The 13,882-nt window shown below is 49.8% G+C and overlaps 1 protein-coding gene across 5 annotated transcripts in view; it reads right to left on the bottom strand.

Annotated features, from left to right (window-relative positions):
• The window catches only part of Wipf3 (WAS/WASL interacting protein family member 3), an 82,292-nt gene that overhangs the window by 4,913 nt on the left and 63,497 nt on the right, over positions 1–13,882 (bottom strand). For 3 of the 5 annotated variants that reach the window (XR_005873860.1, XR_005873861.1, XM_040737812.1), the window contains exons 5-8: positions 12,284–13,030; positions 9,288–9,410; positions 8,238–8,339; positions 694–770 (exon numbers count right to left, since the gene is read on the bottom strand). Coding sequence is in view for 2 of the 5 variants with exons in the window: in XM_040737812.1 (XP_040593746.1) it covers positions 694–770; positions 8,238–8,339; positions 9,288–9,410; positions 12,284–13,030 (1,049 nt within the window). In the remaining 3 variants the exon portion in view is untranslated. The remainder of the gene's footprint in view (positions 1–693; positions 771–8,237; positions 8,340–9,287; positions 9,411–12,283; positions 13,031–13,882) is intronic. The other 2 variants (XR_005873862.1, XM_040737813.1) reach the window with 1 other exon arrangement.

Genomic DNA, 13,882 nt, shown 5'->3' with positions numbered 1-13,882 from the left:
AGAATTGTAAAAGAGAAGACCATATCACATGTAATGAGAGATGTTGTCTCTATCCAGGTTAGAAAACTCTCTGTATAAGTTATTTAGGCTGAGAACAAGGACATTTATGTGTTTTTTCCTTCCAGCTTTGACAATTACAAGTAGCTAAGGGCACTTAAATTGTGATGAAATTTTGGTCAAAATCAAATTAATGTTGATGCAAGAAAAGCCCCCCAAAATTATCTAATCTATAGGTGAGCGAGAACACCGCATCATATGCTACAGATCTTGTTGGGTTTTCCCCGGGCTCATCTCAGGGGGATGAGACTGCAGGATCCGAGTGAGTAAAGCTCTTCTGTATGAGGTAGCAACCTAAGGAAAGAAAGCTACAAGGCAGACTGTAGGTCGTTCCTTCCGGCCTTTAACGAATGGCACTCTCAGGAAAGAGGAGTCAGAGGAGAAAGCTAAAGCTGTTGAGAAGTCCCTGCAGGGCAGTGGTTCCGACCTTCCTAATGCTTCGACCCTAAGTACCGTTCCTCGTGCTGTGCTGACCCAGGCCACAAAATCACTTTGTCATTACTTCATAACAGTACTTTTGCTATTGTTATGAATTTTAATATAACTATCTGACATGTAGGACCCCCCCCCCACAGATTGCGAACCACGGCTGCAGAGGCTTCCAGGCTTTACATTCGGAATCCAGAGAGGTGTTACCTGAGAATTTCTGCTTTTGATGTCATCCGAGCCCTGCCCAGCTGCTTCAGCTTGGAGCCAGGAACCAGGTGTGCGGCCTGGGAGAAACAAGAGTAACCTCACCCACTGTCTATTGGCCCAGGGCCTCTGTACCCTGTGGAGATACTTTCTGCTAAACCAGCACTTAAAACACCGGCAGAGGATCCCCAGGCAACATGAGCCTAACCTGAAACCTTCTGCCATCTGGCCCCTGAGTATGTGTTTCCATCTTCTGTGTCACAGACCATGTGCTCAGGGAGCCACTGGCAGTGATGCATAAGGAAGCCTTCCTGACTGGCATGTACCCAGCCTCTGGGTACACTTCTCCATCTGCCGCTGTGACATACCAAGTACTGCGCAGGTACTACCGGCTGACACAGTTCAGGGTTCCATTTGGTGAAGCTTCAACAATATATCTTTACCTCCAAATAGTACTGTGCTTCAATACTGTGCAAGCTGCACAGGATATAATGCCATAATTAAGAACTGAAAGAATGTAGAAGGTAATGGGGGGGGAACCCCAATGCCTCTTAGCCTGCATGCCCACACTCAAGTCCAATTTCTCGTGCTAGTGTCACCACAGCAAAAGTCTGAAGTTTTTAAACGATGATTTACTCGAGTTTTAAATTCACATCTCTAGGTGTTTCCATGTTTTCCCTTCGGTCAGCGGCTCTGAGCCTCATCTCCTGGCGTCTTGGTGTGTCTTCCGCCGAGGTGTTCGGCTGGAAGTCTTTGTCACCTGTCCCTTGTCCTGCTGCTGCTGGGGACACATATCACAGTGTGCCCTAGAGACTGGGTTTCTGAGTTATTTAAAAAGCCACATGGTGACTGAGGACAGTCTGACAGAAGGATTAGGTGCTGGGAGTTTTAAGGTGACATGATATTGCAGCAAGCAGCTGCTTGAATGCTTACGGAGATGATTTGGGGAGGTGAAATTGTATGGAAACAAAAATCTAGGTTTTTCAAATCCATCAAAAACCACAATAAGCTATTTCCCCTCTTGGGTGGTAGAATTGCCATTAAAAAACTTTCCCAACACTATGGAACTTTTCTACAGTGTGCAAATTTGGCTCTGTAACAGTCTTACAGGGTAAGGCACAGCTTTCAAAGACCATCAACATCAGAGCACAAAGAGCTTTGAAATGCAAAACAAACAAACAAACAAACAAAAAAACACTAATCAAGGTGGGGACTGTACTTGTTCGAGAACAAAGATGTTTTGGAGCAAATAGAAGAGAGAATGCTATCTTTTCAGCTAGTTTGAGTAAAACATACCAAGACACTGACATCCCTGAGGCACTTCCACGTGAGGCGGCAGCCTTGTGGGTCCTTAGCTTTAGAAACGGCCTGTGTGCAACAGAGGGCCCTCTCACTGGTGTGTATTTCCTGGCCCAGCTTTTACAAGCATTTCAGCTCTAGTCACTCAGTACCCATGGCAGCCTTGCCCAAGCCCAGGCCTCCTGGTAACTACCACACAGGACTCTAGATATGACCCATTGCCTCTGGGCACATTTGCCTCCATCTGAAAACCACTGGCTAGTAACATAGGTAGGCAGTTCCTATCAGCTTCCACAAGCTAGTCAGAGCAGAGAGGCTGGAGGAAAAGCAGCTTCTCCATGAAAATGTGGGTAAACTCCACATCTGGTTGCAAGAAAAACTTCACTGCTGTTGGAAGTGAGTGGTTGGGCATCCTCGGGGGGGGGGGGGGAGTTAGGATTTTCCCATGTGAGGTACCACTAGACTCTCTGGGGCCGCTCTGTAAACAGTGCTTCCCACATGTTTCTGTACGATGGGCATTTCAGATGCAGTGGAATGCCGATGCTCTCACTTTTGCTTCAGCAGCTCATAGCATGAATTGTATCTCTCCCTCTTCCCCAGCTCATGTCCCTGCTGTACTGAGAGCCAATAGACTGCCATCTCCTGGTTCACTCACCGACACAGCTTAAAGGTTAGCTGTGCTTGGACTAAGAGCCTCTGAGGACTTCTAGCCTTACTTTTCATCATGTGCAAACCAAGTGTGCCTTATTATCTCTTCTAAGCACAGCCATACTTCCATATTACGGGTAAAATCCATTTACAGGCAGCAGGAGGGTGGCCAGCTGACTCGGGCAGGGAGCAGACAGAGACTCTTAGATATGCCAACACCAACCTGGGAGAGCAAGTCCGGTGAACTGTTTGGGGAAAGGCGGTTCTTACAGAGATCAGACCTGTCAGTCAAGGGCCAACACTGCCTAAGCCCTGCAGGAAAGTGAGGAGGCGGCACCAAGAGGGGCCGAGAGCACTGGGTATGGAGCACAGAACACAGGCACGAGCCTGCCTTTGTCACCAGGTGGAGACATTCTTGGCTGTATATGGAGAAATTGAGCCAGGTGGCCTTAAACAGCCTTCCTAAGTGGAAGATTCTAAACTTGTAACATTGTCCACCTGGTTTTACCCACCTTCCTCAGCCGTCACTGTCACAGCATCAGCTGGCATGAAAGGGACCAGATCCCTTCAATAGAGGCCAGCCCACTTGTCCCCTTAGCTGGGCTAGTTTACATTCACCGGTCCCCATTTCCCCCTGTACAGGTACGTGAGCCAGAATTGGGATAATCCTCTCCTCTCCTCCAATCACTTTCAACTTAAAATTAGTTTTCAAAGTCAGACAGCAATATGCATTTATTATAAAAATCTGGACAGAATAGTAAAGAAAAAGAATGAAAGCCACACAGCACTTCCCCACACTACACGACACAGAATCAATACATTTTGTAAAATATTTTGTTCTTTTTTTACAGTCTAGCTTGGGCTGTTTTTACTGACATGGTAGCGTCACCATCCCTGTGTCACCAACTATTCAATACACTGTTGTAATGGTCACAAGAGTTCTAGCACGTGACTGCTGCAATTAATTTAATTGCATTGATGGAATTTGGTGCTGTTTCCAAATTTTTCACTGTATAGGTAGTTTAGCAACGTGTATGTGCTGGGATACTTTCATTTTTCAATCCAACCATCATTTATTGAGTGTGTGGTTGGCCTCATTCTGGGAGCAGAAGAGACAGAAGACAAAGATGACTGATGCCTTTGGTGGGACAACAGAACATGGAGGGCAGTCTGGGTGCAGGGGAAGGAGGCTGTTGGCAGGAGGGGGTTCCGGGCCACTCTAAACACCACTGTGAGATGTGGTGACACGGAAGTCCAGTAGTGGCCATGAAGGAGTGTCTGTCATGATTCAGAAAGTCCAGGAGGAGAGCACAGGAGAGGAACTACAGATGGAGTTGGGGGACCAAAGGGGCTGGAGGCAGGCGAGACAATTGCAAAGGCAGAGCAGCATCTTTGCCGTCTTACAGAAGTAAGGCATACCCAGAAGAGAGCATCATGGGACAAGCAGTGGACTGCTAGAAGTCAGATGAGTAAGGGTGTGGTCAACAGCATTGTCAAGAGCGGTAAAGGGTGCTACCCCATTGTCACCACAAAGGTGGAACTAGATATGACCAGAGGTCTGGTGCTTTTTCTACTGAGTATCAAACTCTTGGGACATCCAATCCTTTGATTTTTGTAAAATGAACCCACGGTGATGTTAAAGTTATGACACTGTGGGGAGGAAGTTCTGTATCTCATGGGAATAGTTGGATAATATATCATGGGTAGCCTCTAAAATAAGAGTTGGACAACAGTGAGCCATCACACTGCACTCACTGGAGAGGGTATGAAAAAACAGAAAAATATTCAATTAAAAACCGATGATAGTGTTGGCAAGGGTGTGGAAAAATCGAAACCACTGTGTACAGATAGTGGAGATGAAAAATGATTGAACTGCTATGGACAGTATGGAGGTTACTCAAACAATTCAAAGCAGAATTTCCATATGACCTGAAATTCTACTTTGGGATATATATGGAAATCAATTGAAAGCAGAGTCTTGAAGAGACCTCTGAACACCATGTGCATAGTAGCATCAATTATTAAAATGTGGAAGCAATTCAATATCTAACAATGGAAAAGTGGATAAAAGAAATGTGGTATATAATATATGCATACACATATATGTCTATCCGTAAAACTATTGAAAGACATTCTGATTAACACGGGTGAACCTTGGGACATTCTGCTAAGTGAAATAAGCCAGGAACAAAAATCAAATAGCATATACTTCTACCTACGTCAGCTATTTACAGTGTTCAAAAATCATAGAAAAGGTAAGTCGAAGGGTGATTATCAGGGGCTCAAGTAGGAAGAAGTCTAGAGTTACTACTGAATGTCTGTGGAGTTTTGGTTCTGCAAGGTGTGAATCATTCAGAAGTTTGGCTGCATAGCAATGTGATCACACTTAAAGGCCAATGCTGAAACTTTAGATGAGGTCTTTCATGTTTTATTTTTCTCACAATTGAAAATTCTTTTAAAGAGTAGAAGTTGGGCATAGTCCCACCTGAAATCAGCCACTTCCCCACTGAGCTGACTGTGATGGGCATCCCTTAAGGGCTGCTGACCTTTTGCTCTGGAATGCCTGGGAGATCCTAGTGGCTTGCAGGTGAGAGAAGAATGGGATAATGGGCTGTCTTTGCTTTACAGCTGCCTTTGCTTCTGTAAAACCTGCTTATCGCTGTGGGGAAACGATGGAATGGTCTTCTTATTGCTATATAGCAGGAAAGTAAGAAACAACTGAGGGAAATAATTTTCTTAACCATCTGTAGATTCCATGGATAGTTGTAAAGCATGCCTTCCTGATGTCTGCCTTTAAAACCCCACCTTAATCCCCTTCCACATGGCATGCTATTTGGCTCTAAGGCTGCTGCTGTCCTGCTAGCAGTAAGAAAGAATTCATTAATCTACATTTGAATTGAGTCTAAATCTTTGGCTTCTCCCAGTAGCCACAACATGTGCATTCATAAATGTAATGTGTAACCATCACCACTAGCTAGCTGCAGAATCTTTTCATTACCCTAAAGAAACCCCAGACCAGTCAGCCATCACTCCTCATTTCCCATGTTCTAGTACTATTCTAACCATGTCTGTGGTCTTGCTCATTTTTGACGTTTCATGTAAGTGGAATGTGGTCTCCGGGCGATTCACTGCGCACAATGTTTTCAAGTGCATCCGGGTCACATGTCTCAGCACTGACTCCTTTTATTTTTCTGACTCCTTTTTATAGTTGAACTGTATCCTGCTGTGTGGCTATACCAAACTCTGTTGATCAGTTCATTAGCTGTTTACAACTCTTGATTATTACCAATTATTTGATTATAGATGTCTACATCCATGTTTTTATCTGAACATTAGCTTAAAATTCTTTGGCATCTAACTGATGAGAGGAATTGATGGGTCATGTTGTAGTTTGGATCTGAAATTTCTCCATATGCTAAAGGCTTTGGGGCTTTCTATTGGGAGCCTTTAACAGGTGGGGTCTAGGAGGTCTTAAGTTCCTGGAAGACTTGCCCTTGAAAGATTGACACCTGAGCCCTACCCTGTGTTTCTCTAAGAAGAACTCATGTCTTCATCCATCTGATACCTGTGCACACTTCCCAAGATTGCCCTGCAGGACAAACCCACAGCTGCCTTTTACTGACATCTGCCAGCTTGAGTCCTGTGCCACCCGAGCCAGGTACTGGGCCCTGACATGCCACGGGACACTGATGATTGTGAAATGCACTCTCTCCTGGTCCTTGCTGTCCCTAGCCTGGATGCTTTCCTGCCCACATGGAAATGTGGCTTTCTCTGTATAGGACTTTGGATCTCTAACTTCTGTCACCAAGCCTGCCTGTGCCCGACATGGCTCCCTCACTGACAAAATTCCAGACCTCATGCCAGTTAACTGATGTGTTCTATAAACAGCCACCAGTACCCTTATGCATTAAGAAAATTTTCACTCATCCATCCTGCCTAGGTTTATGTCAACTTGATGCCAGCTAGTGTCATCTGAGGTGAGGGGACCTTGATTCAGAAGATGCCTCCATAAGACTGAGATGTAGGGAAGCCTGTAGGGCATTTTCCTCATAATTAATTGGTGGGGAAGGACCCAGCCCTGTATGTGGTCCTATTCCTAGACTGATGGCCTGGGTGTGATCACAAAGCAGGCTGAGAAAACTATGAGAATAAGCTGGTACGCAGTGTTCCTCCATGACCTGAATCAGAGCCAGCATCCAGGTCCCTGCCCTGCCTGAGTTCCTGCCCAGATTTCTTCAATGATGGACCAACTTCCTGGAAGTATAAGTGAAATTTACCCTTTCTTCTCAAATTGATTTTGGTCATGGGGTTCCATCACAGCAAGAGAAGAACCTTAAATAAGACAGCCACCCACTTCAGAGTGTTGGGTGAGCCTGGGTACCTGGCTTCTCACTGGCCTCTGACACTCACAGTGTGCCCGCCGCCACCTGCCAGTTCATGTGCGCGCTGCCTGAGGAGGAATGCCAGGTAGACACAGGCTCACTTTCACCCACAGCTGGTTTTCACTGCCCGTCAAACCTTGAGAAGGTCTTGCTTCCTGGGCCTCTACATTCCTCTTTAATTACCCTTATTCAGAGGGCACACCAGGCCCCTCTGTCTGGAGTGAAGTCCCACAGCCAGCAGAGAGAATGTGCACATGCAGATGACATGCCGAGAGCTTCTCTGTCTTGAGCAGAGCAGATATCCCCGCTCGGCTCCCAGGGAGCTGAGCCCCATAGAAGGGACCTTGCTAGGCCCTCTGCAGGGACAGGTCTACTGAGTCTGCTGTTCTGGACTCTGGTTTGGGGCCAGTCTTAAGCATGTAATTTCCCCTTTGAGTGCACAGACAAGGATTCTGACCCCATTTCAGTGGGGGGATAAGGACACATCCAACCTCATGCTGCTCCTTCTGCCCTCCCCTCCCTTCTGAAGTCCTGGATGACCTAGCACTGCCAAGAACTGCACAAGACTGCCAAGCAGCTACAGAATCCCTGTGCGGTCACCTCTCTAACCCTCAGTTTTCTCTGGCCTTCCTGCTGTTTTAGCCCTAAGAGGCTTCCATCCAGCCTCCTTTCGGAGCCTGTCTATACAATGAAATTAGAGAGTCCATGGGCTATGAGGTTCTACTTCAGCTGTGCACTGGAGATGGCTGGCAGCTGGCAGAGACCCTGACATCTGGGTGTCACTCTTGAGTACATGCAGCCAGGCCTCCAGGAGTTTAAAAAGCTGCTGGTCATTGTCATGTGTCGGCAATATTGAGAGCCATTGGCCTTTGGATATTTTCCATTTCAGGGTTTGCCAGAATCTGATGGGGTTCTTCTCCAGTTATTAATGCAAAGAGTCCATGTCCCATTTCTCTGTTGTTTGGGTGTCAAGTCTCCCAGTCAAAGGCCCTGGGGAGGGAAGGATGCACCCCTCGTTCTAGCAATTCCAAAGGGATACCAGTTAACTCTGGTGCTCTATAGAAACCTCTAAGTGAACCATTATGTAGTAGGACTAGTATGTCCCCTTAAGCTTGTAGAAGTCTGCACAGCACAGTATCCTTGCTACGGGACAGTGAAGTCACAGGGCTCTCTGCAGGTGCTTTGTATTGTGGAGGGTCTTGTTATAGTGGTACTTACTTCTGGGGACCTTGCTGGGGTATATCTTCTGACATGGTTTGAATTCATCTGGAGGGGGAAAGTCTTCCATGGAGTGGAACGTGAATTTAGACTCGAATTCATCTGTACATGTGAGAAATACGGGAATTGGAGTTTACTCAGATTGCTACTGTGACCCCAGTGTGACTGTTTGCAGGGGCACACAGGTCGCACTGACTGAATACCCTGCTTGCTGTCTGCCTGCTCTGTGCAAGGGTTTCGATGGCAGGGTTATTTCTCCGAGAGTCCACCTGCTTCTCGAGTATTCCTGGCTGGACAAGAGAATGCAGCATGGGCAAAGTACAGTGATTGTCCATCACCACGCCCGAGATCCTCCTCCCACTTATGGGAAGCCGCCGAAGGAACAGAAAAAAAAGTCTCCAGCCTGGAGGGAAAGCCTAGCAAAGGACCTGGTATTGGGTTTCAACAAGAGTACCTGCTGAATTCCCTGAGGAAGGCTTTGAGAAGGAGACATGTCAGCTGGGCTGTGTCCAGTGTCAGGCCTGGCTTCCCAAGCAAATGGGTTCTGTCCCAGAGCTCTGGTGAGGAGGGAAGGGGCCCTGGCCCTTCTCTGACCTGACAGTAGCTGGGCATACAGAAGGGACATGGAGTTTTCTAGGACCCCAAGTGGTTTTCTCCCAATTTAGTTTTCCTCCTGCCTGGCAAGTTGTCCACCTATTCCCTCCCCTTATCAAGCCACTCTGGTCTTTCTGGCTTACAGACCTACTCTCCATGGAGATATGCACACATCTGCATGCACAGGTCTAGTGCCAGATGTCTTCCCTTCCTCCAGTCTGAGTCACATGACTAGAGAGTGGGTCCTAGACCCGTCCAGAAGACCCAGAGGGAAAGTGCCCATTTCACAGATCATGAAGGCTATTCTGTGTTCCTCTATTCATCGCTCACTGAGAAACAGATACAACAGTGACAGCATGGGAAGCTGGTCAACTGTCTGTCCCCCTTGGGTGGGCAGGGGAAGCTCTGTCCTGTCTTAGAGGGGCGGGAAGCCTGCCCTGCAAGTGGAGTCCTTACCAATCACGTGCTGGCTTCCATTCCGCAGCTGGCCCCCAGGCTGCTGGCTTTTGCTGGAAAGCTCTGTGGTGGGCGATCTTGCAGGTGGAGCTGGAGGTGGGTTTAGCTTCCCCCCACTGGTTCCTTAACAGAGAAGAGGACGGCCATTCACACACAGAAGCGGAAGGGTAGATTTCTAACTGTGTGAGAGGTTAGGTGGTTAGCCCCTGCCGTTATGTGATAGGTAAGAGAGCAACAAGTGGAGCCAACCTGGTTGGGATTGAATCACAATTTGCTTAACTGGCACAAGTCACATACCCTCTTTGTACCTCAGTTTTCTCATCTATACAATGGGGGTAATACCAATCACCTATCTTCAGAGCGTAGCTTCCTCATCCCTAAAATGGGAATAATACCAGCAAACATTTTCTGGAGTGGTTGGAAGGATTTAATGAGTTAACATGCATGAGTCTCTTGTGGCAGCCTTAGCTGCCACTATTCTATCAATGGTGTGATAAGCCTCACGGTCAGATGACACAGCCCCTGAAAGGGATCCACCGCGGAGCAATAGGAGCCGGAAGGGAAGCTCTACAGGTGAGGGCCCGGTGAGGTAAGAAGGAGGACTTTCAGAGGGGTGTTCCTGTCCTGGGTGGGATCTCTCATGCTACAAGCCTCGGTTCTCCTTCCAGCCTGGGTAAAACCTTTTTGCCTGCCAGGGCTCAATTCACACCACCCTCCTTCCTCACACCTTCCCTGGTCATGGAGGTGAGAGTCTCTCGCACTTTTCAGCCTCCCTCCCACAGTGTCTCTAACCCACATCCGGGCCTCAGTACCGGTGTCCCACGGCTACCCATTCCTCAGTGAAGCGGCTATGTTCTTGCTGTTTGCAGTGATGACACTGCTCCACAGTCCCTGTGTTGGTGGTGGATTGCAAACATCCATTTTCACACACACCCTCATGGGCTGAATCAAGAGTTCCCTCACTTTGTAGCTATCGAAAGACACAAAAACAAAGGCTGGGCAAGTGCCTACGTTAGCCAGGCCTTCAGTCTGGAGCAAGCAGCGGAGTGCCAGGTGATGTGCACACCAAGCGCACCATCCGGCCTCTGGCATACCCTCAGGGTTTCCAACCCTTCCCTAATCCCCGCCTCCTTCCTCAACCCCGCCTCCTTCCCTAATCCCCGCCTCCTTCCCTAACCCCCGCCTCCTTCCTCAACTCCGCCTACTTCCTCAACCCCCGCCTTCTTCCTCAACCCCGCCTCCTTCCCTAATCCCCGCCTCCTTTCTCAACCCCCGCCTCCTTCCTCAACCCCGCCTCCTCCCTCAACCCCGCCTCCTCCCTCAACCCCGCCTCCTTCCTCAACCCCGCCTCCTTCCCTAATCCCCGCCTCCTTCCTCAACCCCGCCTCCTTCCTCAACCCCGCCTCCTTCCCTAACCCCCGCCTCCTTCCTCAACCCCGCCTTCTTCCTCAACCCCGCCTTCTTCCTCAACCCCGCCTCCTTCCCTAACCCCCGCCTCCTTCCTCAACCCCGCCTCCTTCCTCAACCCCGCCTCCTTCCCTAACCCCCGCCTCCTTCCTCAACCCCGCCTCCTTCCTCAACCCCGCCTCCTCCCTCAACCCCGCCTCCTCTCTCAACCCCCGCCTTCTTCCTCAACCCCGCCTCCTTCCCTAATCCCCGCCTCCTTCCTCAACCCCCGCCTCCTTCCTCAACCCCGCCTCCTTCCTCAACCCCTGCCTCCTTGCCCCTCCCTGCCTCCTTGCCCTTCCCAGCCTCCTTCCTCTCCCCTTCTGCTTTCCCCTCTATAGGTGTCTAGGGAAACACTAGGTATATACTACCCCTCGGTAAGCCTGCTGAAGGAGATGGGGAATGGCTCTGACACTTCACCGGATGGGAAGCTGCCCTAAGGGACTAGGAAGGAAGTCATACACAAGCCTAGCCATACAGAGGCCCCCATTTAGCAATCCTATGTGAAAGGTGGCATATTCAGAAAACACTGCTTAGCCAGCATCCCTTACACAGGGGTGGATGGGGAACCTAGGATTGGAATTCAGACCCCCACAGATCCCAAAATACCTGTGTCTGTATATTTGTATGTAGTGTGCAGACATGTGTGGTGTGCGTGTGTATGTGGTGTCTACATGTGTATGTGTGGAGCATGTGTGTGTACATGTGGTATATGGGGTGTGTGCATGTATATGTGTGTGTGTGTGAGATGGACCTGTGTGTGTGCACATATGTATATGGTGTAAGCAGTGTGTGTGTGTGTGATGGACTTGAATATGTGAGTGGGGTGTATATCAGCATACTCGTGTGAACAGATGTGTGTGGATTCATGAGCCTGTTCATGTGCTGAGTGTTTCTGCATGTATGTAGGCGTGTGGCTACAGTCTCTGTTGCACACAGCCCGTGGTGTGCATGCTCACCCCTCTGCAATGTGTGCTTCATTCACAATCCTCTGCTCCCTGTGAAGGAATTATTTTTACTTTGTCTCAATACACAAGCCTGTTTTCTTGAGTCTGCTGGAGAATCTACCAGAATGCAGACTGTGTCCCAGTGGAATGGGCTGCCTCTGAAGCTGGCAGCCAGCGTCACTCAGGCTGCTGATCCAGAGAGCTAGCTCTGGAAACTGGCTGCACCCAACCCAGGGAGCATATCAGGAGCCAGGCTGACTGTGGAAGAAGCACTTCTCTAGCCCTCATTGTTGCTAGACCCACACCAGTGTCAAGTACCCTGCAAACTGTGAGAGAGAAAAAAACGTCTGCTTGCCACTCTATTTTGCAGACAAGAAAGCACAGAGAGGCTAAGTGGTTGCCTTAGGACATACAACTAGTAACCATGAGGATCAAGGCCAGAATCTCTCTGGTACCTTCTGTGGGATCTGAGACAGCCACCCTCATCATTGGCTTCCACCGCTAAACAAACAGTACGGTCCCACGGAGGGGCCAAGTTTGAGTGTTCTGATGGAAACCGGGGTGAGCCCATGTGGGTCAGTGGAGCCAGGAAGGCTGTTTTACCTGGGCCTCGTCGCTTCTTCTGTAGAATGGCCTGAGGGCCGGGAGCACCCGGAGGAGTGGGCAAAGCCTTCTGCGCCTGGAAGCTTGGGGACTTGGGGGGCAGTGGAGGAGGGGTCTCGTTGCCGCTGTTGTTGGAGCCTGGCAAAGGGGGCGGAGGCATAACGGCCCTGGGAGAGCAAGAGGCATGGATTGGGAGCGGTGGCGGCGGCGGCGGCGGCGGTGGCGGAGGGGCTGGAGGCTCCTGAACCTCCTGTGCAGGGCTGCTGTGTTCTGTGTTCAGCCCTGGGTACCCACAGGGTGGGAGGAGAGGGAGTGGGGGCGGGATGGGCGGCAGGTGTAGTGGGGCTAGTTGGGGCCTCACTGCTTTGTCACTGAGCACTGCAGCTGGGGGCAGCGGGGGCGGGGGCGGGGGCGGCATCAGGGGCGGAGGGGGAGGAGGTGCGCAGGGCACAGGGGGTGGCGCCACAGGGGGATTTCCCTTGGTTGGAGGGACAGGCGGGGGCACCAATGGGGCTTTGCTGGAGGAGGTCGGGGGCAAGGGTGGAGGTGGAGGTGGGGGCGGGGGTGGAGTAGGAGGTGGTGGAGCAGGCACACTAGGCCGAGGAGGGACCGGCCTGGAAGAGCTGTGCACCTCTGAGGCATTGCCCAGCCTGGGAGATGCGGGGGCAGGAAGGGGACCGCTGATGGCTTTGGTGGGGAGCCGGGGAGAAGGCGCTCGGGAGCCAGGTCCCTGCCCCGCCTTGCCACCTGGAAGTGAAACACATTCTAGGTTAGACCAGCAAGATGGGAAGGAAATTCCAGGTGAGTGGGCAGCAGGCAGGTCTCACACGCCTGATGTCCCCGCAGTTGCGTAGTAGTAAATTATGCAGGTACGTCGTGAGGCTGTACAGGCAGCAGCCACAAGGCGCCTCTCAGGAGCTGTCCTCCTCCAAGGCAGTAACAAGCAAACACCCTTGCTACCCCTCACAGCAACAGCGTATCTGCCCAATTTTTAACCTGATGATTTAAAAATACTGAATGCCCATCAAAGCATAAATTATAGGGGGTGTCAGGTCTTGCTTCTCTTGAGATCGAACATGGTGACAGGCTCTCAACAGCCTGCTGCAGATTTGCAGATCACGTGGCTCTGAGGGCAGTCAGTCCAGTTGTTCCAGCTGAGGCCCCAGAGATGGGGGAATTAGCCGCTCCTCCAGCTTGCAGCTGTTTACAGATGCTAGGGAGCATAGCTAAGGCTACCGCACGCTACTAATGGACAGAATTACAGGCTAAATACGCAGCTGGTTAAAGCCCCTACATGTTTGCATTTGAGTACCCAACAGGGTCTAACTGATACAGGGATGGAGAGTCACTGTGACTCAGCACACAGCTAGCAGATCCACAGCATGGGCGTGTCTGCTGTGAGTGCCACTCCGTCTGACGTCTGACATGACACCTTGGTCATTCTTCAGTGACGGGATGAAGCAATTAGACGAGATCTTAAAAGATCCCCAGGGAACAATGCCGTGTTTTGGGAACTTCCAGAATTACAGTTCTCAAATATACAAATCCATACTATGCAACCATTTATGAACCATGTGTCCTACCTGTTGAGAGAGTAAA

This window comes from Mesocricetus auratus, unplaced genomic scaffold (assembly GCF_017639785.1).
Source record: "Mesocricetus auratus isolate SY011 unplaced genomic scaffold, BCM_Maur_2.0 Super-Scaffold_100676, whole genome shotgun sequence".
Classification (NCBI taxonomy): Eukaryota; Metazoa; Chordata; class Mammalia; order Rodentia; family Cricetidae; genus Mesocricetus; species Mesocricetus auratus.
The sequence above is the reverse complement of the archived record's forward strand: the minus strand, read 5'-3'. Positions and strand labels throughout refer to the sequence as shown.